The 23,699-nt window shown below is 53.3% G+C and overlaps 7 protein-coding genes across 7 annotated transcripts; 3 read left to right on the forward strand and 4 right to left on the reverse strand.

The window, feature by feature from the left end:
* Window positions 1–80: 80 nt before the first annotated feature.
* On the reverse strand, window positions 81–8,473 carry BO88DRAFT_342205 (uncharacterized protein; the record flags this gene model as incomplete). The annotated part of the gene is made up of 5 exons (XM_025703134.1): window positions 81–162; window positions 216–1,756; window positions 1,810–2,681; window positions 6,899–8,209; window positions 8,278–8,473. The coding sequence occupies 5 exons, from the start codon at window positions 8,471–8,473 to the stop codon at window positions 81–83; spliced, it is 4,002 nt and encodes a 1,333-aa protein (XP_025561908.1).
* Window positions 8,474–9,036: 563 nt separating this feature from the next.
* Window positions 9,037–10,882, reverse strand: BO88DRAFT_390072 (H(+)-transporting V1 sector ATPase subunit H). The gene is made up of 3 exons (XM_025704941.1): window positions 10,455–10,882; window positions 9,861–10,380; window positions 9,037–9,803 (listed from the first exon to the last, which is right to left on the reverse strand). Exons 1-3 carry the CDS (start codon window positions 10,756–10,758, stop codon window positions 9,191–9,193), a joined length of 1,437 nt encoding a protein of 478 aa, XP_025561909.1. The 5' UTR covers window positions 10,759–10,882; the 3' UTR covers window positions 9,037–9,190.
* A 118-nt stretch (window positions 10,883–11,000) lies between these two features.
* On the forward strand, window positions 11,001–14,168 carry BO88DRAFT_405580 (M protein repeat protein). Its single transcript, XM_025706918.1, has 3 exons — window positions 11,001–11,466; window positions 11,528–13,011; window positions 13,067–14,168. Exons 1-3 carry the CDS (start codon window positions 11,292–11,294, stop codon window positions 14,000–14,002), a joined length of 2,595 nt encoding a protein of 864 aa, XP_025561910.1. The 5' UTR covers window positions 11,001–11,291; the 3' UTR covers window positions 14,003–14,168.
* On the reverse strand, window positions 13,977–15,047 carry BO88DRAFT_64254 (ankyrin repeat domain-containing protein). The gene is made up of 4 exons (XM_025713030.1): window positions 14,962–15,047; window positions 14,776–14,898; window positions 14,383–14,712; window positions 13,977–14,311 (listed from the first exon to the last, which is right to left on the reverse strand). Exons 2-4 carry the CDS (start codon window positions 14,872–14,874, stop codon window positions 14,261–14,263), a joined length of 480 nt encoding a protein of 159 aa, XP_025561911.1. The 5' UTR covers window positions 14,875–14,898; window positions 14,962–15,047; the 3' UTR covers window positions 13,977–14,260.
* A 447-nt stretch (window positions 15,048–15,494) lies between these two features.
* On the forward strand, window positions 15,495–17,407 carry BO88DRAFT_405582 (WD40 repeat domain-containing protein). The gene has a single exon (XM_025706919.1). It carries the CDS (start codon window positions 15,701–15,703, stop codon window positions 17,060–17,062), a length of 1,362 nt encoding a protein of 453 aa, XP_025561912.1. The 5' UTR covers window positions 15,495–15,700; the 3' UTR covers window positions 17,063–17,407.
* BO88DRAFT_367177 (origin recognition complex subunit 1) lies at window positions 17,407–20,054 on the reverse strand. Its single transcript, XM_025704064.1, has 3 exons — window positions 19,183–20,054; window positions 18,994–19,130; window positions 17,407–18,945 (listed from the first exon to the last, which is right to left on the reverse strand). Exons 1-3 carry the CDS (start codon window positions 19,978–19,980, stop codon window positions 17,466–17,468), a joined length of 2,415 nt encoding a protein of 804 aa, XP_025561913.1. The 5' UTR covers window positions 19,981–20,054; the 3' UTR covers window positions 17,407–17,465.
* An 871-nt stretch (window positions 20,055–20,925) lies between these two features.
* BO88DRAFT_488622 (uncharacterized protein) lies at window positions 20,926–23,649 on the forward strand (the record flags this gene model as incomplete). Its single annotated transcript, XM_025712624.1, has 8 exons — window positions 20,926–20,951; window positions 20,999–21,021; window positions 21,093–21,404; window positions 21,455–21,497; window positions 21,551–21,680; window positions 21,725–21,949; window positions 22,014–22,597; window positions 22,656–23,649. The coding sequence occupies 8 exons, from the start codon at window positions 20,926–20,928 to the stop codon at window positions 23,647–23,649; spliced, it is 2,337 nt and encodes a 778-aa protein (XP_025561914.1).
* Between the last annotated feature and the right edge of the window lie 50 nt (window positions 23,650–23,699).

Genomic DNA, 23,699 nt, shown 5'->3' on the forward strand with positions numbered 1-23,699 from the left:
CTAAAGTGTCGACGCCAAAACACCTCCCATGTGATTATTTTATACAGCGAAGAAACAAGAAAAGTCTAATATGCCGTCGTTCAAGCCATCAGAGTCCTGAACGTCTCGCGTTGGGCCATGATTTCGGCCTGGAGTTTGCGGGTCTGGCGGAGTGCATCGTCCCTGTTGCAGTTTGTTAGCAATAACCTCAAGATAATACGTCTCTCACGACTTACCGATCAGACTGAAGTTCCGCGACTTCAATTTGCGCCCGGTTCATCCGGCTCACAACTTCTTCCATCTCCGAATCAGCGTCGCGAAGGAGCTTCTCTAGCTCCTTCACTCGCCGCTCCAGCGTTTCCGATTGGATAGCCTGGTCCAAAGCAATACCCCTACCACTGGTTGTCAAGTCCAGACGAGGAGACCGTGAGCCAAAGGGCGTGGTCGGAGGCATGGGCGACAAGGCTGCAGGGCTGCGAGCGCCATTCTTCATTCGCTTCAGTTGCGCATTGTGGTTCTCCTCGAGAGCGCGCACTTCTTCTTCGTGGCGCGCCATTTCGTCCTCGGAGTACTGCTGCGCCATCAGCAGGATGTCCTCCATCTCCTTGAGACGGGCCTGCATCTCATTGATACGAGCGGCTGACAGCTGCTGCTCCTTTTCACCCTTTCCAATGGCCTCGGCCAGACGGCTCCGCAGGGCATTGTTGCTGGCCAGCTGCTGTTGCACATGCTGCGCAAGCACGTCGGTCCGGTTGACCGACTCCACGAGCGAGTTTTGCTCGGCGAGGGGCGACTGGGCTGCGCTAGCTTCAGCGATTTCCCGATCTGCCTGAAGTTGTCTGTAAGCGGACTCCAGGGATGAAGAGGTTGCGAGGACCTCGGCGAATCCATCCCGATCACATTCGAGGTCTTCAGGAACGGTGATGTCATGCTCCTGAAGTATTACGCGCAAGGAGGTGGTCTCCTGTTCAGCCCGGTCCAGGTCCATCTTCAGACCTGCCAATCCTTTTTCGCACTGCCACTTCTGTTCCAGAGCTTCCTCGGCACGCTGCCGAAGGTCGTTTACTTCTTCGCGCAAGTTGCGCACTTCGCGCTCATAGCCCAGCTTGCGCGGAGAACCGACTTGCTGTGCGCGCGCAATCTCCATCTCCATGAGCTGAAGCCGCTTCTCGTACTCACGGGCATCGTGAGCCTGGCGATCAAGCAGACGCCGAAGAGACTGGTGAAGCGCATCGCGCTGCGCCTCAACATCCTCGATTCTATCCGCCAGGTTCTCGCGGGGAGACTCATTGCGCTCCTTGGCGGATACGGAGTTTGAGCGCGACAAAGAACTGGAGCGTGATAGACCGGGCGACGGCTTGGTACGCACGCGCGCCAACGAATTCGACCGCGACAGACCCAGTCCGACATTTCTGGCAGTGGGCATGCCATCTTCTTCGGCAATTGAAGCGAATCGACTGCCTTGCAGCTGGGCGAGAGAGGCGTTTTCGATCTTCAGCGCTTCGATTTCCTCCATCAACCGCTGGACTTCCGACGGATCGGATGGAGGCGCGGCAGATTGACTGCCTTGTTGCAATTGAGGGATAACAGTGTCACGCATATGATCCCGTTCGTTTCGCAACTGTTCGAGTTCTACTCGCATGGCGGTCAACAAGTCTTCAAAATTATCCTTGATTTGGCGCTCTTCGGCCAGCTTCCTACGGGTATCATCTAAGGCGGCTTCGAGCTCCCTTGTCCGGGAGGACAGGTCCGAGAGATCTACTCTCTCCCGTCGCAGCTAATGTGTGTTAGTCTTGGACTTGAAGTTCTCTGTGCTGATGGAAGTCATACCTGCTGGACTTGGGACTCTAGTATCTGGACGTGTGCTTCCGAGGCTGCTCGGCGACTGCGCTCTTCTTGCAACTTTTGGCCCAGATCCACCTTGATCTGAGCCCGCTCCTGCTCTGCAGTGCGTTTGTACTTTTCAATGTCTTCGACCCGACCACCCGACTCGAACGCGTAGCGGATGGAGCTGCTGCCTGAATCGGAGAAATAATCGCTGGTGCGGCGATTGGGGGTATCTAAGGGCATGTCTGACTGCAATCTCTCCACCAGATCCTCCAACTCCATCTCCCGCCGGATAGAACCGGCCAGCTCTGAGCTGATCTCCCGCAGTTCATTCTCAAGCTCGGTCACCAGCGTCGTCGCCCTGGAGTCCAGGATACTTCCACTGCTCAGAGATGGATTTCGCTGCGGGAGAGGCACTTGCGGTTTGGAGGGATCGAAGGGCACCGTGGTGGACGGTGTTATAGAGAAGGACGCGCTGTGGAGGGAGGCAGGCATCGGGGAAGGCACCGGGGAACGACCGGTCTCGGAGATCTCGGTACTGGAGGATTCCGCGCCGGGGGAAGATGTTGTAGCGCGCCACCCAAAAAAGGAGCTGATCTTGTTCGCCGGTGTTTTCGGCTGTTTGGAGTCACCGGACGAGGACCGGCTGGGGGAATCGATATGTAGCGGTGGAGGACGGCGTGAGGGGAGGTGCAAGGCCATGGTCGTGGGGCGCTTGGGGAGGAATGCCGGCGATTTGAGGATGGGAACGAATGGCTCGCTCACAAGACGGCTGTGTAGGGCCGTCCCATTCGAGAATTGAGCAGAGTATCTGGGGTTGTGGGTATTGTTGTTGCTGCTCTCCTCGTCGTCGTCCACGTAGGCTGCGGAGGTATCTATACGTAGATGGGACGCGGACGGACCACCACGGGGAGATCTGGAGAAGAGTAGAAAAAGTCCGAGATTAGTCTTGCCACGTCTGAAGGGAAAAGTGGACATGGAAAGGCCTTCTCCCGGCTGCAGAAGTAGCGTGAGATTGCAAGGACCGCAAGCACCAGAGTGAGGGGTGGTGGCAGGGGGAGAAGGTGAGGGGAAGAGAGCACGGGCAGGGGGCAACGGCTGTCATACCTGTCCAGGTTCCTTGGAACCGAATGAAGGGAGTCGTCGTCCTCCTGGCCGTCAACTTCATACACGGAACCGGAGAAGGAGTAGGTTGAAGCAGGGGAGTAGGCCAAGTTATGATGGCCGGCAGCGAGAGGAGAGGAAGAGACAGGGAGTGACAGCGGATCTGCAGGCGAGTCGCCCGGGGGGGAGGAGGGTAGCAGGGGCGAGGAAGGAGGCCTGGATTGGCGCGACAGGATCACAGCATCCTGGGGAACTGGTTTCCTGCGCACAAGGGTGGCCGAAGGAGGGGGAGAGGCCAGAGAGGTAGTAGAGGGCGGCAAATGGGAAGCAGGAGAGGTGACAGGACCAGCAGCAGCAGCGGCGGCAGCGGAGGTGGAGGAGGAAGCAGAGGAGGGAGGACGAGGATGAGGAGGAGGAGGAGGACTCGGCCAAGCGCCGGGGTCATCAAACACAGGAGATGGAGACGACTGATGATAAGTCTGGGACAAGGAATGGAGATGATTATGGTTTGGGCTTGAGGATAAAGCGCCCGAGGCAGGCGGAGAAGTCCAGCCTGGGGCCATGAGGGAGGAGACACTCTAATTGGCAAGGTTGAGCGCCAAACCCGGGACAATTGACAAGAACAGGTAAAGACGGGAAGGGAAGGGGGGTGAAAGACACAGAGAGGAGGGAAGATCAGAAACAATCGTTGGTCAATGGGTTCAGGATCGACGCACCCTCATGGTGACGAGGGCAGGAGGCGTTTAGTTTTGGCACGGGGCAATAATTCAATGGGAGGAAAGGGCAGGTTTGACAAGACGTTCAGGGGAATAATAGTGGATGGAACGGACCCATTGGACGGGAGAGGGAAGTAAGTAGATAGTCAAGTAAGTAAAGTTCAGACAATCCCAATCTAGCTGGATCAATCAGTCCATCACTAAAGCAGACATGCACACATGGATTACACGCAGTCTGTTTCTGAATGGGTTAGTTTCAGTTGGTTTAGAGGGAAGATCGGGGCGACAAGGGCGAAGGGGAGAAAAAAAAAAAAAGAAAAAGGAGGGCGGATTGAAAGGGGCGGAGAGAGAGAGAGAGAGAGAGAGAAAGAGAGAAAGAAAGGCTCCGGAGAGAGAGGATCGTGAGATTGACCATAGCTTCGAGCCAATTGCTGATTGGAGCCGACAAAAACTAATTCCCGAATTGGTGGGGATTTGCTCTACTACTAACTAACTACTCAGTTACAAGAATAATCCATAATAATAATCCGCTGAATCTTTAGTTAGTTGGTTGATACAAAGTAGTTGGTTGACTACTCAGAGGGCCTTGCTGGTTAATTCTCACCGGGCTGAATTCAACATTCCTACAGCTCCTCCATATTTCTTCACACATTTTTTCTCCATCTTCAAGCTATCTATCTCTATTCTCTGCCATCCCGAGACCAGCTCGCCTCCAGTCCAGACGGCCGATCGGAGTCCAGCCCCACTCGATATCACGGTAGTCGGAAGACCGCAGGTCTAGTCAGGGGTAGATTAGAGAGAGCAGTTTACTGACTTTCCATAGTCCACCCAAACCATGGTTGCAGCATCAACCACAACCACAAACAAGGTCAAAGAAACAACCAAGATCCATTTTCAGTCCCCCCCCCCAAAGATATGCTGACATCTGTTGTTTCACCAACAAGGAGGCTTGGATACTGAAAATAGCACAACAAAATTGCAAAACAAATAATGTGGCCGGCCCTATAGTCAGCATATCGGCTGGCCCCAACCTCTCCCTCTCCCGACAGAGAGAGAGCAAAAAATCTCTTACTCTACTAACTACTTACTTCTACTACGTACTAACTAGCCTAGTGGCCGGTGCGTCCTGCACCCGAGCAGTTATGACCCGAACTAGTTCCACTACCAACCCATCTATTTACTGCACAGTGCAGAAGTAGTCGTCACCTCTGCTGTACTGTAGATTCAGGAGACTGTCAATGCAGAATGCAGCTTGCAGACGCAGACATCGTCACACACTACACTCTCTCTCAGTGCACAGATCTCCACTTTTTGCGGATCTCCTGCATGTGATGACTGGCGATGTGATTGGGTTTGAGACCTGAACCGTGGTAGAAAAGTGAGACTCCCGTCTGCAACTGTATAGCCTTAGGGGGAGGGGGCCATGGCAATGGGGCTGTTAGTAACTTAGTCGTAAGTTGTAAGCGCCCGGCTTAACTCGCTTGGATTGATAGTACTATCCGTCCCGAACCAACATTTTATTTTCCCTCTCTCCTGCATCAGTTACAAACTGACACACGACCAGTCCAGAATCCGAATTACTAAATATAGCTACTATCTTCTGCGACGTGAAACGACTGCCAACCGATAGATAACTATCATTGAGGCTTATTCTAGACCTTTGATCGTCGACGGTTGGCTGCAATAGTGTAGGGTTACTATACAGTAGTAGTATTATTATTATCTGGCTACTATTTTTTTACTTTTATTTTCCCCTACTATGACACTTAACGTGATAGGAGATGGTCTGACCACGGTAACAACCCTGGGGGGTATTATGGATCATCCTGACTACTACTACTGTAGTAGTGCTAACGGGCAGTGGAGGTCCATACCTAACTACTTAACTAACTAGATTGATGAGTTCTGCCGTGTCTACTACTGTATATAAATTAAATGGTTCATTATCCTACTACTCAGTAGTAACTAGGGTAGCATGTAATAAGTACAGTACGTGTTTCCTTGTCTATCCCATCTCTTCTGGGTATTCTCCTCCGAGAGAAATATATACTAAGTACTAGACTACTACCTAGATATATTTGCTAATGAGACACCCATAAAAATTATTTCTATACCATACTATCCATTCTTCCTACCAAACTCAGCATTCTCTCCAATGCTAAGAACACATAGAAAACAAAAAGTATAATATACACCAATCAGCAAGGGGCGAAACCTACTTCCTCCCAATTCCCAAACTCTAAGCCAACAAACACACTTAGTCCATTATGATTGACACCATACCCCATCATTATCATCAAGTTCAAAAATAAAACAATGGAAGAGTAATCTACATACCTCACGAAAGAAATTCTCCTGCTTCTATATTTATCCCCCCCCCTCCCACCTCATATCTTAAGTGGCGCCATCCCATGCAAATTATGTCTTAGCCTGCACTTCATGGTCCGGCACGGCACCATCTAACTACATAAAAAAGCCAAGGAAGGATAGATAGTAGTAGTAGCATAAATACAGGGCTGCAGGGGTAGTAGCCGCCCCTTCGGCCCCCTTACTACTCCCGTACAGTAAGTTGATGTAGACCCTTTTTTGCGCTCTTTTCTTTTTTCTTTTCCTTGGTTCAGGTGGTGTCAAACGTGCAGTAGTGCTGCAGTCTTCCGGTTCTATTTTGGGAGGGATGATGCAGTATGATATACAACAGTAAGTAATGGTTGTCAAGTGGTCGGTGAGTAAGGATGTCAGTAGCAGTAGTACTTGGTTTCGGGTGGTTGGGTGGTTAGTAGTAGTTTGATTATGGGGCTCGGTTCGGTTTCATATCCGTGGTCAGCTACTTCTACTACTGGAAGTAGCTTCGTTTATTTGATACATCTTGGTATATAGGATATATCCACTGGGGGTTGTTGTATACTCGCTAAGTAGTAAGTATCTAAGTGTTGTTGATATTTTATTCAACTGGGTGTTTCTGCGTATATCTAGTAATTTGAATATAGGTATTGACGCCTCAACTCATCGCTAAACATAACTCCAATCAATCAACCAACGCCATGTACACGTAGAAGTTCATTGCTCCTGGCTCGTAACGCTTTTCAGCTTTCCGCAGAATCGAAAACATTGCATGCCACATAGTATCCAACCAGACCGACGCTCACATAATACACATAAACATATCTTCGTTCAGATTGCATCCCAAGTCTAATATGGGATGAAATCGAACCTCATCCGATCTACACATCCATCAGTTTTGTTTCCATAGCCAATAAAGGAACAATACATACCGAGATATTGACTCCATCCCTCATTTTCATCTATTTGATTCGCCCAATACTGTTCCAGGAACTTCAATGACTGCAACACATTTGGTACGCGAATTGTATCGTGCAGTGAAGACAGTAGCCGCCGCACTTGCTCGCGATCTTCTCCGCGCGCCTCACACCCAGCGATGAATAGCGGGGTAGTCAGCATTACCCACGGACTCAGGCCCGGAGACGGCCCGATCTGAGCCGTGCATTCGAGGATCCTCTTGACGGACTCCTGCACCACAGGCGCAGACGCTGGTGTCTTTCGTAGTCGACGATGGATCTGAATGAGAGCACTGAGTTGGAAGGCCTCGTTACAGAGCATGAGCTGTTGGATACATTCCGCAGAAAGACCCTCCACGACGCCCGGGTAGAATGCGGGCTGCGAAGCCACTTCTTGTTCCATGAGATGGCGAAGCGACGACTCCAGCGCTGCAGCTTCATTGTGTACGCTGACCTCGTTCCCTTGGACAGAACTCTCATCGCCTTCCTGCCCCCGACTTTGATGCTCCCGCCAAGCGACGGCCCCAATCCTTCGGAAGATCGTGGCCAAGTTTACCGTAAACCCCCAGTAATCATCCAAGTAATCCGGCGACGCCGACTGATTTGGCCCAATGGAGACCAGCTGATCTGTAGCTTCACCGATGGGCGGCCCATTCCCCGTCAACGCAGTCAGCGACACGATTGACCGATACCATCTATCCAGATACCGCCTGAACCCCTCTGGAGACTTGGGCGACAGCGCCCCGCTCTGATCTGACGCCTCCATCAGAGCCCGGGCACCTTCGATATGAGCTCGCCAGGAGTTAGGGTGGATTGCACCGGAGTGTATCTCTGCGAGACAGAGCGTTCGGGCGGTTGCGAGCAGCGCATCCGATCCCCTGCTCGCAGGATTTTGTAGTTCCGTTCTGAAATGCTCTAAGCTGAGGGCCATGAAGCGTGCGATTTCGGGTGCGGACTTTACGTTCTCGGATTGATTGTGGAGGGCTTGGAGGTGGATAGCGGAGAGGGCCATGGTTGCGTAGAGGAGGGACGGGGTCTGAAGTGCCATGGGGACGAGCATCTTGCAGATATCGCGCTGCATGCCGGAGTGGCAAGCCGTGATCTGAGAAGCATCGTTGAGGAAGTGATGGAGGAGGGATTTCTGGTCGGTAGAGAGGGAGGCGAACGGATCAATATGGCGGACTAAGGTGGTGTCCGTGGGTTGGGTAGACGGAGATGTTGCGATTGTGCCCGGTGCAAGAGCAGCCGCAGCTTTTGTGGTGTAGATGAATTCGCCAGGGGAGTATTCTGATTGCGAGTAGTCAGGTTAGACCAGTATATTAAGACATGAAACAGGCTATCTGGTATTCACCCACCAAGTTTTTGCATGCCTCCCGTTCCCACGCAGGCCCCGAATCTTGAGCGCGAAAAGGCTCGGCCCCCCCACTGCAGCTGCATCGCATATCGACATTGCGTGCCAGCCGTCATGCAGCGACCACAACTGGGACGCTGCTCGTCGCATTTCTGCCGTCGGGCCTTACATCGTTTGCACCCATTGAAGGATCGAGACATGGAGTTGGCGGGGATGAGGGGATCGCAGAAAATGTTGCTGATTGCTTTTTTCCCTCCGCGGAGTCTTCGGCTCTTCCCCGGTTCAGGGGTGTTCGTCCGCTGGTTACTTCTCCGCAGCTGATAAGAGTGACAAGGTGGGGGTTAGGTGTCACCAAGTCGATGAACACTGTTAAGTTCTGTGCGGAGAAGATGGAGAGGAGAAGAATCCCGAGGCGCAGGTGTGCCACGAGCCCGTTGAAAGTCTTACCGGTCAGTGCGTGAAACTAAAAGTTGAGACCGATGAGATAAGGCGAACCCAGGCGGGACCCGCGGCTTTCTGTATAGCGGCCGATCATCGATCCACCGCTGCTGCCAATCGTCGTGCTCAGAACAGCCGTTGGGCGCTCTGCGTAGATCGGATTCTGATGTCTCAGATCAGAGTGTGCATGACACAGTACCCTAAATCTTCCCCAGACATTGTCTCCAGATTTATCTATCTACTTTGACATAGATCGTCGCCACGAGGGGGCGGGCTATGCATGGCTTGCGTGCTTCCGAGCGGAAACCTTATCGGGGCCGAGTTTGTTGGCTATGTGCACACGACAATGGCATTCAAAAATGATTTACGCTGAGAATCCATACAATACAGCCAGAGCAGGTCTGTGCTCGGCCAGACAGAAGTAGATCAAACAAGCACGGGGTAATATGTCACATCACGTCACACTGCTCCATTGAGCTCTAGTCATCGAACGTGTAGCGCAGCCACTCGCCAACCGCCCGCAAGCTCTCCCACCGCACCGATTCGTCTTTGTCCGTCATCAGCTCCATGACACGAGTCTTCAGACCCAGCTTTTCCAGCTGTGCCCGCCGTTCGGGCAGTTCCTTCACCAAGTGACCCACGTCGTTACAGGCAATCGCCAGCACCTGCTTGTCGTTATCCCAGCTCTTGGAAATGATTTCAGACAGCTTCTTCGGCAGGGCACCGTTGTTCTCGTCGAGGATGCGACGGGCGTTGTCCTTCCAGAAGGTAGGGTTGCGGTGGGGCGGGGACCACCGGAGGTGGCCGGATTGCAGCTCAGCTGCGTACTGATCGAACGTCGTCTGTGTCTTGGTGTACTCATCCAGCATTTCGGACAGGAATGTGAGGTCCTCCAAGAGATCGGGGTCGGTCAGATGGCGGCCGGCGAGGTTCGTCAGGAGGGCAGGGAGGCGGACAAAGACTGCGACCGGGAGCAGGGTGGTGCGGTTACTAGACAGGAGGTTGTTGAGGGTCGCAAGGAGGAGTCGCGTGGTTTTCTCCTTCGGGGAAAGGCGTAGGAGGTGTGTGTACAGCTGGACAAACTCGTAGTCCCTATATCCATGGTCAGCCTCATTCTACCTTACCCCCGTTGGGAGTCAGGTCACATACGCTTGCAGATCATCACCAATCAACTCCCCTTCAAAACTGAGCTGCCAGAGGACAAGCAAGACCCGGTACAACAGCTGAAGACCAACACCACCGGCAAGACCAGGCTCGATTGCGCGCGAGCTGCCAGCCAGGGTGCTGGAGCTGCTATCTTTAGCACCCGTAGCTGCACGCAGGATCTCAACCAACGGCTCGACGGTCTGCTGCCTCTGCTTCCAGAAGATCTCGCGAGACCTCGAGGTTCGTAGCAATGCGGACAGCTCCTGAACCCCGATATCCTGCAGCCCGCTGTCTTGGTTCTGGGTCAGGGTAGAGAGATAGGTGTACAACTGCGGAAGCGCTTCGTCATCCCGCGCAGCTGGCTTAGATGACGTGCCCAGGCTGACGGAGACAAGGTTGGTCAAGAAGGTGGAGGTGAGCAGAGGGATCGGGTCTTCGGGGTTGGTGGAGTGACGCAAGAGGGGAAGGAATGGCTTGTAAGGGTCGGGATGCGCGACCAGGGCGGTCGAGAGGGAGGGGACATCTAGAGAACCGGGATGCTCAGTATTCATTTCCATCGTCACTATCGCAATCCGACCAGGGAGCAGGTGCCCGTACCGTTGATCAAATCCGCGGCCAGCACGAGAATGTATTGCACAATATCGGTTCTCCTGGAAGCGGAGTCCAGCACGCTCTTCCCTTCAGAGCCACCAGAGAGTAGACCAACATAACCAGCCAGATCCCCCTCGACAGTCTGACGCCGCTGCTCCTTGCAAACCTTGTCCACCGCCTTGATCTTCTTCAGGTGGTCATCGGTGATGTTTCCCGCTCGGACAGCTCCCTCCCATGGGATGGGACGAGCTCGGATGTTGTTCTGTAGCGAACTGAGATAGGTGGGTGGCTCCAGGGGTAGCGACGACATGGTGATTCCGGAGGGAGGGGGGAAAATCAGGAGCCAACCGGAACGGAGAAAACTGGATTGAGGGGAGAGAGGGACGGGGGGTTGCGGAGGTGGTGAAAGAGGAGGAGGTTGGGGAACGGCCAGGGAGGAGCCGATGATGATACGAATCACGTTCGCCGTCACTCTGTCTAGTGTCTCTCCATCCCCGGCCGCCAAGCCGGTTGCGCTTCATCGCTTCTTCGGAGTCCACGCAAGCTGCAACGTATCGACTGAACGGCCCCTCCTCCTCTCCGACTCCGATCGGACAACTCACTCTCTTTGGATCTCATTGCTCTTCCACTCCCTCGGAATTCGTGCTTCTCTAAGCTAGTCTCTCGTTTGTGATTGCTTCCCGCGTCCGATTTAGTACTACGGCCTCGTCTTCCTCGAAGTGACGACAAGCCGGCATCAGATCGCATCATCGTCTAAACTCCTCGCTTTCCATGATTGAATTGGCGCATTCTTGCTGCTAGGTATCCTAGTTTGCGGGAGCAACAAAATCTACAGCCGTCACCATGTCGCAGGGTTCTCAGGGCTCCAAGCCGAAATGGAAAGTGGGCTCTTTCCTGCAGCAAGCCGTTGCCGGCGTTGAGTCCAGGCTGGACTTGATCCTGGCCGAAGAGGAGGATCAGAAACAATCACAGGCCAAGATTGCGACCACAAAGCCCAAATCAAATGAGCAGACAAGCAGTACGGAGATACTTGATCGATTCGGGCGGTTGTACTATGTCAGATCGCTAATGGCTACCAGGTATATCACGCAGTTCGTCGAATGCGCGAAAGAATGATCGCCTTCAAGAACGCCTGGCTCGTGCCGTGGTCAAGTCGAATACCGCTGGCAATACTTCCTCGCAGCCTTCCAGCCATGCCCCCTCCCCCGTCAGCAGTCCAGTTCCCAGCAACGGTGGACGCTCGAGCATGGATTTTGATGCTAGTCTTGATTCCCAGAATGGAAGTACAGGAAGACATTCTCGAAATTCCAGTCGGCAGGGAGTAATCGCAGCTACAGAGGCTCCTCGGATGAGCCAGGACTCAGCCGTCTCCTCACGCCGCTCTCAGGACCTCGTTTCGCAGACCGAAACTGCTAATGTCGAGGAGGCTGCCTCAGCAGACACCTCTAATGCGACACATGATACCACACAAGAAGACGGCGCATCATCTCCCGAACCTGATCTAATTCCCGCGCCGACGATTTCCCTGCCAACGACGGATACCCCTACGGACAGCCCCAGAACTTCCAGCGAACAAGATAAGTCTATTGCGCAGTTACAGGCGGACCACAAGGCCGCTGAGTCGCAGTGGCAGGAGGAAATGTACGGATACATCGAACGGATCGATGCGCTGCAGTCCAAGTTAAAGTATTTGGCCAAGGAAGCAGCGGAATCTGCCAAGAAGGCAGCGGCTACAGCAGAGCCAGGGAGCGTCGAAAAGCAGCTTCGAGAAAAGGACGAAAAGATCGCACTGTTGCTCGAAGAAGGGCAAAAGCTATCCAAATCGGAAATGGACCACAGAACCGCGATCAAGAAACTGAGGCAGCAATTGGCAGAGAATGCAAAGGTGCAGACTGAGTCAAAGAAGAAGACCGAGAAACTGGAACGGGATCTTGCCAATGCAGAAATAAGAGCCAAACGGGCCGAGGCGGCCGAGAAGAGAGCAAATGACTCGCTCTCTGCGCAAACGAAGGTGTCTCGGGACCTGGAAGCCGCGACGGCAGAGCGTAACGCACTCAGCCAGACTGTACAGGAATTGAAGGGACAGCTTGCTCGATCTGTGTCCAGAGCGGAAGCCGCAGAGGCCAAGGCCCAGTCTGAGGCACTCGAGCAGGAGAAGCGTCGCGCCACCCAGTTGGAGGAGGATCTAGCAAGCGCCAAGATCGAGCGTGAAATCAGTGAAGAAAAGCTGAATAGAGAGATCAGCGATTTGAAGGGAACCATTGAGCAGGAAAAGGAGCGAGCGCGTATGTTAGAGATTGAGCTGAAGGGGGAGCAGTCGGCGCTGGAAAGTAAGATGGAGTCCTTGCGGTCTCGGGCAGAAGAGGCGTCTTCCGGTGTTACAGGCGATGCGCAAGCGAAACTCCTACGTCAGATCGAAACCCTTCAAACACAGTATGCTGTTGCTAGCGAGAATTGGCAGACCCTGGAGGGCTCACTACTGGCACGGTTGGCGAACGTCGAGAAGGAGCGGGATGAGGTTGCACGACGGGAGGGCGAGATGCGACGGAAGATCCGCGAAGTGGTAAGATGCCCTAATGTCCTGATGCAATGGCACCAGATAGACTAACTGTGCACAGAACCTCAAAGCGAAAAGACTTGAAGAAGACCTGGAGAATGCCAAGGAGGCCGAGCATGACCTCGAAGGAAAGCTCGAAGAGCGCATGCAAGAGCTACAGAAGGCAGAGCAGAAGCTGAAGAAGTCAGCGGATGACTTAGCCCTGGCTCAAAAGGACCTCGTCGAACAAAAGAAGGTGCTCGATGCTACATGGTCGCAGAAACTAGAGGAGGAGCGAACCAAATGGCGCGAGCAGACCATTTCGCCGCCCGCCTTGCTCCAGCAGCCGCGGACGCAGTCCCCCGTTGCCTACAGCCGGAGACCAAGTGCTTTGGAGCCTGTCTCACTAGACTTCCGGCCCACGAGCCGTCGTTCCTCGACGTTACCAACTTCGCCAGAAGTTGGCACTCCCACTCGCCAGAACTCTTTCCCCAACTCGACCTTGATGCTCTCTCCACCTCAAACCAACGGCTCCTCCCACCACGCTGTCCCGGAAACCCCGTCGATCACTTTCGAGCCCGACGAGTACTTCAGTCGCTCCGGTACCCCTTCGGCCTATGGCGGAGCAGCGACACAGCATTCGCGCGGCATCAACGACATCATCTCCGAGTCGACTGTCGGGGCGGGACCGTCCGTGCAGCTGGTTGAGCGCATGAGCGCCACGGTCCGTCGCCTCGAAAGTGAACGCGCAGCATCGAAGGACGAACTCGCCCGAATCACTACACAACGTGATGAAGCACGCCAGCAAATCGTCGACTTGATGCGCGAGGCGGAGGAGAAGCGATCCTCCGATGCTCGCGTGCAAGATCTTGAGAAGCGGCTCGAGGATCTTGACCAGAGATACCAGACGACGCTCGAGATGCTCGGCGAGAAGAGCGAACAGGTGGAAGAGCTTCAGGCCGATATTGCAGATCTGAAGAAGATCTATCGGGAGTTGGTTGACAGCACCATGAAATAAGAGGTGTTTGTGCGTAGTAGACTTGTCATTGCTGCTCTGTACATAGATTTATTCGTTCGGGCTAGACTCCGATTTAGACGATGTGATGTGAGACATGCCTTGAAAGAGAAGATGTCATGAATCCGTTAATTACTAAGACAAAAAATAATATGGAAACAGTTATTCGATGAGCCTGAGAGTATCAAAGATAGACTCCGGGTATTAATCCTTCTTATATCTTCCATCCATCTGTCCTTCCCTATCCAACATATGGATAAACTATAACTCGATCCCCTCCCTCTCCGCCGTTTGCAGGATATAGCTCCGTACCTATACGCATACCCACTATCAGCACACACTCCCACCTCAAGAGTCCACTAAGCAGAAGTAAAAAGACTAACCTTGCTATCCGGAGCCATATCAATGGCCAAAACGCCATTCGAATCCCTCTTATCCGCCTCGGCACCGGCCTTGAGCAACGTAATCGCCGCATCGCCGTGGCCCTCTGACACCGCATGATGTAAAGCCGTCAATCCATCGACATCCGTCGCGTTCACAGGGCTTTTCCCATCCTCCAGAAGAATCTTGATGATGGGCGACGACCCGATTGCCGCTGCTCGGTGCAGAGGTAGTTGTCCGCGCCTATCCTTTACTCTTGCGCTGCACTTGTTGGCGATGAGGGTGCGGACGGTGGAGAGGTTGGCTTTGGAGGTTGCGAAGTGGAGGGCGTTCTATCGTAATTACAGATATCGTGTCAGGAAAAGGTGGCTTAGGAGGAAAGGGAGGGGATGTACCTGGCCCGAGACGCTCTTCGTGCTTACGTCTGCGCCTTTCTTGAGTAGGAGGTCGATGATGGGATCGCCTTCAGCATTCTTCAAACTCGATGCGATCATGAGTGGTGTCCAGCCGGAGCCATCCTGGGAATATGTTAGTGAGGAGTCTGATGTGGTATGTATCTGAACGTTGAGGTAATGACGAACCTCGACATCGGGATCAAAGTGCTTGCTGGATATCAGTAGCTCCACGATCGGGAGACGGTTGTATGCTACCGCCCAGTGGATGGGGAGACGATCATCGTCATCCTTGACGTTTGCTAGCTTGGGGTTGGCCTAGATTCCATCAGCGGGGGGTGTTCGAGCTAATAGTGAGGTTGTATAGAGCTCTCTGATGGCGGTGCGGGGCAGCTTCGGAGTAGCACGTACACTGAGGAGAGATTCGGCGATTTGAGCTGGAGTAGATCTGTTAGAGCTTATCACAATGATCGGGTTAGATGATTCATACTTTTGCCCTCCCGGGCAGCCTCGTGAAGAGGGAACTTAGCTTCCTGACCGGTATTCATGATGGATGTGGCAGAATTACATGGGATCGAATAGCATCAACTAATCAATCGGCGGGGTTGGCATCTGGACCTCGACACCTGAGAGCAGACTTGATGCCTCAGGCATACAATAGCTCGCCGCCCGCCGAAAATCAAGTCGAGCTTCGCTGCCGCTGATTCCAACTTCGCCTTCACTTTCAATCATCACCAATTCCACGCCTGCGCCGCGCTTTCTCCTGTCATCCCGGTGCTTAATACACCCCGCATGAGGCGCACCTCTAATCTTGATTAAAAGCCCAATACACCCCGCCCCGGGGCTCAGGACGCGCCAACGACACGTCTCCGCAGCAAGCAGCTCAAACCTCCACACCGAGTGTCGGAATACCCTCCAATCCACCACAATGGACGTCGTTCCCTCTACCACCCCAGACGAGGCAGTGCGCCTCTCCGCCAAGCGGACAGCCGAGCTCTTCGGCTCCGACTACCTAATGGTCACCCCTTCCGTCGCCAATGGCTCCATCGCCACGTCCTACCGGCGCAAAGCAGAATACGAAGATGTGAAGGAACTTCCCCCAGCGCTCGCCGAAAAGCAAGCCAAAGCCGTGGCCGCTGGACGCGCCAAACGCCCCAAGATCCAACCACAGCCCCAAGCTGCCGTGGACGGCAGCGGCGCGTCCATGGCCCTCGTCAAGAAGGCTCCCGGCCCAGCAGCCGGCGGCGTCGGCGGTGAAAACGCTCCCAAGAGTCTCATTCAACGTCCCTCGGCGACGAAACAGCAACGACCCGACTGGCACCCGCCATGGAAGCTCATGCGGGTCATCTCCGGCCACTTAGGTTGGGTGCGCAGTTTGGCCGTCGAGCCCAACAACGAGTGGTTTGCTAGTGGTGCCGGCGACCGAACCATCAAGATCTGGAACCTGGCTACAGGTGCCCTCCGTCTCACTCTCACGGGTCACATTTCCACCGTCCGCGGCCTGGCCGTATCCCCCCGACATCCCTACCTCTTCTCCTGCGGTGAAGACAAAATGGTTAAGTGCTGGGATCTCGAAACCAACAAAGTCATCCGTCACTACCACGGCCATCTCAGCGGCGTCTACACCCTCGACCTGCACCCCCGTCTCGACCTCCTCGTCACAGGTGGTCGTGACGGTGTAGCCCGCGTCTGGGACATGCGCACCCGCGCTAACGTCCACGTCCTCGCCGGCCACAAGGGCACCGTCGCCGACGTCAAGTGCCAGGAAGCCGACCCGCAGATCATCTCGGGCTCCCTCGACGCCACCGTCCGCCTGTGGGACCTCGCAGCCGGTAAATCCATGGGCGTTCTCACGCACCACAAGAAGGGCGTGCGCGCTCTCGCCACCCACCCCCGCGAATTCACCTTCGCCTCCGCCAGCACCGGCTCCATCAAGCAGTGGAAGTGCCCCGAGGGCGACTTCATGCAGAACTTCGATGGTCAAAACGCCATCATCAACACCCTCTCCGTCAACGAAGACAACGTCATGTTCTCCGGCGGTGATAACGGCTCCATGTGCTTCTGGGATTGGAAGACCGGGTACCAGTTCCAGAGCATCGATGCTGTCGCTCAGCCGGGTTCGCTGGAAGCCGAGGCGGGTATTATGGCTTCGACGTTTGATCGGACTGGTCTGCGTCTTATTACTGGTGAGGCGGATAAGACTATTAAGATCTGGAAGCCGGATGATGAGGCCACGGAGGAATCTCACCCTGTTACTTGGGCCCCGACCTTGGGGAGACAGAGGTATTAGTTTGTTAGTGTGGCTTGTGGTGTGCTTCTGCTCATTATCATCAATACCCCGATGTCTTGTTTTAAGTTTGTTTATCTTGCTGTGTGGGGAGGAGCTACTTTAAGGGAGGGGTTTAGTTTTCTAGCTTTGATGTTATGTCATGCTGTGTATGCACTTAGGAGTTTAGCGTTAATTATTTGGGATGTCAGCTTGGTTCCCTGGGAAGGGCTCATAAAAGGAATGTATCATATAATTTCTTAGAGATTGGATGTGTTTGTCTTCATAGTTGGAAGTTGTAGAAGTCGGATGGTGTCTTAGTATAGTTTCATTTAGTATTTGTATTGTTTCATTACTAAAACATATGGGTATCATTGTTCTTATACAGTATGTATCATCTAAATTGTCCCGAATATAGTGAGGTATATCACTGATCCAAGCCCAACCCAAGCCCCTTGGCTTCGTCATCCTCGCGGAAAGCAATTTTGACATCCTCTGCAGCGATACGTAGTCGTACCTTTCCGCTGCGATCGCCGCGATGCGGTATAGCAGCGCTACCTAGCGGTCCCTTAGCACCGGCTCCGTACTCCAGGGCGAGAACGCCCGAGTTTGTCAGTTCCATTGCAGCGTAGCCCAAAGCTCGTACGCGAGCGCCGGTCCCTCCGGCTAATAGGAACTCTTTGATGCCGGCGCCTGCTGCTCCGGCCACGGCCACGGCCGCGTCGGCGATTCGTTTGGCTTCGTCGATAACGTCGCCGAATGCTGATTCGGAAATACCGGTGCGCCGGACGCGGGCTAGCATGGCGGCGAGGAAGAGCTTAGCGGCGAGGGGGAGACAGCGGAGGGACTGTTGGAGAGGGGTTGATGTGGCTTCGTGGATGGCCTGTTTGATTGTGGCGATGGTGACGCGGCCGACTGTTTGTGGTTTGGTAGGGGGTTTCTTTTGAGGGGAGGACTGGGCGGATTGCTTGAGGGATCTTTCTCTGCGGGCCGGGGTCTTGCTGGGTGTTGGGGGTAGGGATTCGGTGTCGTCTGCGTCGGGTTTGTCTGTGTCTGGGTCTTGGGCTGCTGCTTCGCTAGCCTGTTCGGCGATTTCGACGGCGCGTCGACAGATGTCCAGGGCACGTCGTGCGTCACCACTAACGGCGGCTACCTTGCGACTGGCGAATTGAATGGCATCTGCGTCGACGATGTTTCCCGGTACGTTGGCTAAGCGGGTGCTGATGATTTCCATCAGATCGGTGTGCTTGTAGCCTGGGAAGGTGATACGGGTGAGACCCAGACGGCTGGAAATTTTGTTGCTGAGTGTACGTTCCGGAAGATCCATAGTGTTTGCGACAGCCAAGACAATAAGGCGAGAGTGACGAAGTGCAGGCCAGTTGAAGAAGTTGTACATCACGGACTGATTCTTTGTGACAAGCTGATCGAGCTCGTCCATAAGAACGACGCAAGACACTCGTCGTGGGGATGGATGTGAGAATTCCCGCTCAAGGAGGTCGAGAGCATGTGAAGGCGATACTCTGTCACCCTTGAGCGCTTCCCAGAGCAGCGAGTAAGATTGGTGGGGATCGGTGACCTTCATGCCGTTGATTTCAACGAAGATGAAATCGTCCATCTCTTCTGCCAACACGGCCGAATTCAACTGCGCAACGACTTCGCGGACCGTTGCTGTCTTTCCAGTACCCGGCGTCCCTGAAATGTAGATACAGGCCCCTGTCCCTTCCATGATCGCGGCACTGAGATGACTATAGACTGTTTCAAATTCAGTCTTTCGGCATGGGAGCGATGTAGGCACGGTGGAAACGTGCAGCAACGTGCGCGCCTGGCGGTACGGGGAGGCGAAATGAGTGGGTGAAAGAATACGAGTACCAAGAGGTGTGAACTCGAGTGGCTTCTTGACGACGATTCTGTGGGAAGTTTAGTCAATGTTTGCTTGGAGAGGCTTGTTTGCCTACCTCTTATGAGCTGGTGTGGTAAAGGTCTTTTGACGCCGCGACTGGGGAGTAGCATTTGTAGCCACTTTCTGTCTTTTCCTAGGTGTGGTGGGAACGAATTCGTCCTCTTCCTTGGTGTTATCCTTCTTCTCGTCATACTTCAATATACGTCAGCACTGTGAATCCACCACGATCAGGAACATCACTCACATCTTCGTCGACTTGCTTGCGCTTTTTGGCTGCTTTCAACCCATCCTTGATCAAGGTAATGAGATCAAAGACCCTATCTTCACGGTACACATCCTCCCAGACAAACTCTTCTGTATAACGTCCTTGCAGCTGGTTCACTCCTCTCCGAACAACAATGCACTTGTTGAACTCCGCGAGTTCTTCTTTTCCCTTCGGAGGAACACCGTCTGGGTACTTGGCGTAGAATGCATCCTTGGACATCACCGTAGCTTTGCCATTGATCGACGTAAGAGGATTGACGTTGAAATCGGCAGTCAGGTATTGCTCGTTGGGCAAAGCGTCGGTTCGTCGCTTGTTCCGGGTTGACATGAATTCATCCGGGGAAGCAAACCACATGATGTTTGCCGATTTGATGACCTCGTCCTCAGCATCTGGGTCCTCCTGTTCCAGAAATTCCGTTATAATGCCAATCCAATCTTTGCCTGGTTCTGGGGATTTCAAAAGCACCACCTGGCCCAAGGCGCATTCGAACGAGCCCATCCGAGCTCCGACAATAGTCCGGCGGCGTTTGGCATTGGGGCGAGGGGTGCGTCTCCGGCTCGATTTGGGGGTATCCTCTGCAGTCGCCTGTTCGCTATGATTGTTGTTCTCGTCGTTGTGGTCATAGATCCATTCCCAGGGGTGGTCTTCTTCGCCGAGTTCGTCGTCGGAGTCGTCACGGACAAGACCTCCTTTGGTCATCCATAGCTGAGCACGCTTGCGGACACTAGACTTGCGGGACCGCGACTTGTCTGCCTCATCGGCAGAGTCAGAAGCCATTGTCCTGCAGAGACCAGTGAAGAAGGATGGAAGGGGCAGCGATGGCCGTACAGAAGTGATTGGAGTGATTGATGGGATGATGGATGATAATTGATTGATTAGTTTGTTGGACCGGCGACGGAAAAGACAGAAAAGGGAAAGGCGCGCCCGCTGCGCGTTTCCCAAAGTGGACAACGCGCAGCCGCTTCTGGCCAATGACAGCGGGTATTGCCTCCCGTATACTTCGAATGTGCCCGTATAGCAAACGCCATACAAACCATCACTCCAGTACTACTTTATCTACTAACTACTACGAAGTACTCCTAGTAACGTCTGGTTTTACAACAGAAGATTTAAGCCTTGTAATAAAACATGGCTGCAGTCCATGACTAATGCCCATAATTTAGTACTTTTTGCTTCATTTTGTTTGCTACTTCTTCATTATAAACTGAACCATATTTTAAAAGGCCCAGCTTCTCTTTCTACTCTGATACACTTGATTCCTGCTGCTGTTAATCATTTCACACAGCTTCACAGGTCTCGTACGTGACTCTCGCCGTAGAGAATGAAGCGGCATTACCTCAACTGCCTTCACTTGACCTGCTCCTTCCCAGTAAGAAGCTGCTCCAGGAATTTGATCCGCGTGGTTTGCTTGTAGATTTGTCTCTAATGCAAAACGGATTCTTGGGAGAATTCACCGGGTTCTTCCTGCCAGCCAGTAAGTGTTTCTCGGTAAACTTAACCATCCCACCGTTTTCACTCCGGTCTCTCTTTCGCTTTCACCGTCCTCGCACTGTCCCTTCACCATCAACTCTACCGTCACTACCACTCCCTCTCATAAATCCCGTCATTTCCCATTCTCTCGATCGACTTTTCCGAATCCTCACCAGCGCTGTGTTAATTGCAGTTTAGATCCTTCTGTGATCTTCAAGTCTAGCGTTGATAGATAAGTTCACGCGGTTCACAATGGCTGCAAACAAGACACGCGTCGAGTAAGTCCCAGAATCTATGGTGACAGACACTGGCTAACTGCAAATAGCTTCGAGTCCTCAGGAGCCCAGGGTAGATACTGTCTTTGTCCTTGTTGTTTACTTATTCCTTAGTTGCGTATAACTGACCTCTGTGTGTTCTAGAATGGACGCTTCCGGGCTACGGAAAGCAAGGTTACTATCCATCCCAAGCAACAGCAAAGACCGGAACTGATCAATCTATACCAGACGCTCCCAAAGCCACTCCGGATGAATATCCCAAGCAGCCCCCAGCTGCACCTGCCAATAAAGGCACTCTCAGCACGCCGGTGCGCCCCGCAGTTGTCCCACGACCAGCACGAGGCCGTGGAGGATATCGCGGACGGATTGGACGCTCAAGCGGGGTATCTCCTAAACCAAACCTTTTTGGAGACTCACCTGCGAAATCTAAGTGGAGAGGCAAGCTGGAGCCTACGGGTAAGATCAGATCCTGCGATGTGATTCAAAGGTCGCTAATAAAACTACAGGCCTCGTCAAATTACCCGCGCCTTTCGGTACCTTCAAGAATGAGTATGCATATGCCTTTTACAATATTATTTCAAAATGTACTAAAGCTGTGACAGATTTTTTGGCATTGCAAGATTGACTGGCTCAATCAGGAAGCCATCGGGGGCGCATGGCCGCTATGAGGTCTTTGAAGAGATTAGCCGACGTACAGGTGCCTTCATAAAGCCGCCCTTCTATAACGACAATGTGAGCTCCTTTGCCTCCACCAAGGCGCACACTAACGGAGATAGACTATCTACCTATGGGGCGAGCCGTTTCAGGTTGCAGCTGCAAAAGATATCATTCTCACTATCGTTGCGAAGTGCAGCAACGCGGGCAAGAAGAAGGTGGGATGGGAGAAGATCATGGCACATTCAGTCAGCAAAGAAGCTCGTGTGGAGTTGAAGGAGAGATACAATGCCAGGCTCCAGATACTGCAAAAGCAACCCGATTCCTCTTCCGAGTTTTCGGACCTTGTGAGTAAAATAGGCTTACCCGTTTACATACCTCTTCGACCGCCTGACTGACACTCCCTTGTAGATGCTCTTCTTATGGCCCAAGGAAGGACCTTCTATTACGGACTCCCTGGGTCCGCAGCTCGAGGCCCTCGATCACATACGGGTCAAGTTCAATTGTCATGTCTTTGTTCCAAAAGATCTCCCCAATCATATCTGTGCTATGGGGCACAACGATGAAGCCATGAGACAGATCGTCCGACGCCTCAGAACAAAGTGGACTGAGGTTGTTGCCAACTATGTTGTGAAAGGCAAACTCTACCTCGTCGAACCTCCGACTGCCATGAAAAGTAAGATTGTCGTGAAGAAGGACGCCCGCCTAGCGAAGCCATTACTCCGTGGGACCCCACTCCAGGGCTCAGAGGCGCAACAGTGGCCCGATCGAGCGAGTCTGATCCAATCAAAGAATAATGCCCGGCTTCTGAGCATGGTTGAGAGATGTCTGAAGGGCGTGGTCGTTGTTCGTGGGCACTTGCGTATGCGGGTCAATCTCGGCTCGTTTGTACTCGACCAGTACCGCATTCCGGCGGACGACAAACCATACTATGTTCTGGAAGAGTTCAGAGAGATGATACTGCACGAGCAGACTAAGGGACGCTTGATACCAGGGTAAGCTCCCCTCCGTTGTGTTTGTGGCGATGTCACTGATCATTCGTCATCCCTACAGCCTCAAGGTCCATAAAGACGAACTTCTTGCCAGATGTTACCGGGCTACCCATCTGCTTCAGCCATATCTCAGCACGGCACAATCGCTGAGCAGCGCCGAGCCTGCATTTTCAGTGAATTTCGAATTCCTAGGCCAAAGCAACTCCATGCTTCGACTGGAGGCAGAGTTCGCCAGGAGCCCCGGTGCATCAGAATACGAGACCACCCAGCGAAGGTGGCTTAAACCCCGTCAGGACGGCCAATCTAGCGACAAACGCCCACCCCTACAGGTAGCCGTCGTTGACTTCGAAAAGTCTGACTGGCAGCTCGAGTTGAAGTCTCTGGAATTTTACCAGGCCAGGTCAATTGACGCTGCATTGAGAGAATTTGCAGGTGCTATCAAGTTCAGAAGCACCGCTACGATGCACGATATCTCGGCCAAGCCTGAGAGAAAGGTCGAATTCCCTCAATCCGCGCCGGTGGCTAGATTTATCGAGAAGTCCGCCATTCGGTACAAAATCAAAGGTACAAACTATACCCTAGAGATTGCTCGCTACGATGAGTATAGCCGTGCAAATGCGTCAGCGTTGTCCAACAAGCTGCCGGCTAGTTATGCGGGTCCTTTCACCACGGAGCCTAACACTTCCTGGGGCGCATCATTGTTCGACCCTCACTGGGACAATCTCTTGGGTGAACATGCCAATTTGGCTATCGGGCATGCTGCTCAGTATGACTCAAGTCTGGAGAGCTTTTTCCCGGCAAGAGGGGCAGGGGGCAATTCGGAGAAAAGCCAAGGTTTCTGGGCGTTTGTCGACACGGTGAAGCAGGTTGCGGGACTAATGGGTCCTGTACGGACCACCGCAACCTCTTCTGGAGAGAAGTCTCGGCTTGGGGCCAATTCTGCCATGAGCGTCAAGCCCACGACGGTTCAGGGCCGATCGAGCGACTCGTCGCCGGTCATGGGCATGACCGATCTGGCTGGACTGCTCAATGCAGACCTCGGAACCTTGTTCTAGTCTCATAGAGGCGACAAGGGCCGAGGTGGCGTCAGACCGAGACTTCCTTG

Source organism: Aspergillus vadensis (assembly GCF_003184925.1).
Source record: "Aspergillus vadensis CBS 113365 unplaced genomic scaffold BO88scaffold_14, whole genome shotgun sequence".
NCBI lineage: Eukaryota > Fungi > Ascomycota > Eurotiomycetes > Eurotiales > Aspergillaceae > Aspergillus > Aspergillus vadensis.

Excerpts from the sequence above, each read along its gene's own strand:
- BO88DRAFT_390072 (XM_025704941.1), bottom strand. The coding sequence starts at position 10,758 with ATGTCGTCGCTACCCCTGGAGCCACCCACCTATCTCAGTTCGCTACAG. Across the intron at positions 10,381-10,454 it reads GGCCGCGGATTTGATCAACG|ATGTCCCCTCCCTCTCGACC; the intron begins GTACGGGCACCT and ends CCGGTTCTCTAG. Across the intron at positions 9,804-9,860 it reads ATTGGTGATGATCTGCAAGC|GGACTACGAGTTTGTCCAGC; the intron begins GTATGTGACCTG and ends CCATGGATATAG.
- BO88DRAFT_405580 (XM_025706918.1), top strand. The coding sequence starts at position 11,292 with ATGTCGCAGGGTTCTCAGGGCTCCAAGCCGAAATGGAAAGTGGGCTCT. Across the intron at positions 11,467-11,527 it reads ATCAAATGAGCAGACAAGCA|GTATATCACGCAGTTCGTCG; the intron begins GTACGGAGATAC and ends AATGGCTACCAG. Across the intron at positions 13,012-13,066 it reads GACGGAAGATCCGCGAAGTG|AACCTCAAAGCGAAAAGACT; the intron begins GTAAGATGCCCT and ends AACTGTGCACAG.
- BO88DRAFT_367177 (XM_025704064.1), bottom strand. The coding sequence starts at position 19,980 with ATGGCTTCTGACTCTGCCGATGAGGCAGACAAGTCGCGGTCCCGCAAG. Across the intron at positions 19,131-19,182 it reads GCAAGCAAGTCGACGAAGAT|TATGACGAGAAGAAGGATAA; the intron begins GTGAGTGATGTT and ends CGTATATTGAAG. Across the intron at positions 18,946-18,993 it reads ACCACACCAGCTCATAAGAG|AATCGTCGTCAAGAAGCCAC; the intron begins GTAGGCAAACAA and ends AACTTCCCACAG.
- BO88DRAFT_64254 (XM_025713030.1), bottom strand. The coding sequence starts at position 14,874 with ATGATCGCATCGAGTTTGAAGAATGCTGAAGGCGATCCCATCATCGAC. Across the intron at positions 14,713-14,775 it reads CGAAGAGCGTCTCGGGCCAG|AACGCCCTCCACTTCGCAAC; the intron begins GTACATCCCCTC and ends TAATTACGATAG. Across the intron at positions 14,312-14,382 it reads ATATGGCTCCGGATAGCAAG|GTACGGAGCTATATCCTGCA; the intron begins GTTAGTCTTTTT and ends GTATGCGTATAG.
- BO88DRAFT_405582 (XM_025706919.1), top strand. The coding sequence starts at position 15,701 with ATGGACGTCGTTCCCTCTACCACCCCAGACGAGGCAGTGCGCCTCTCC.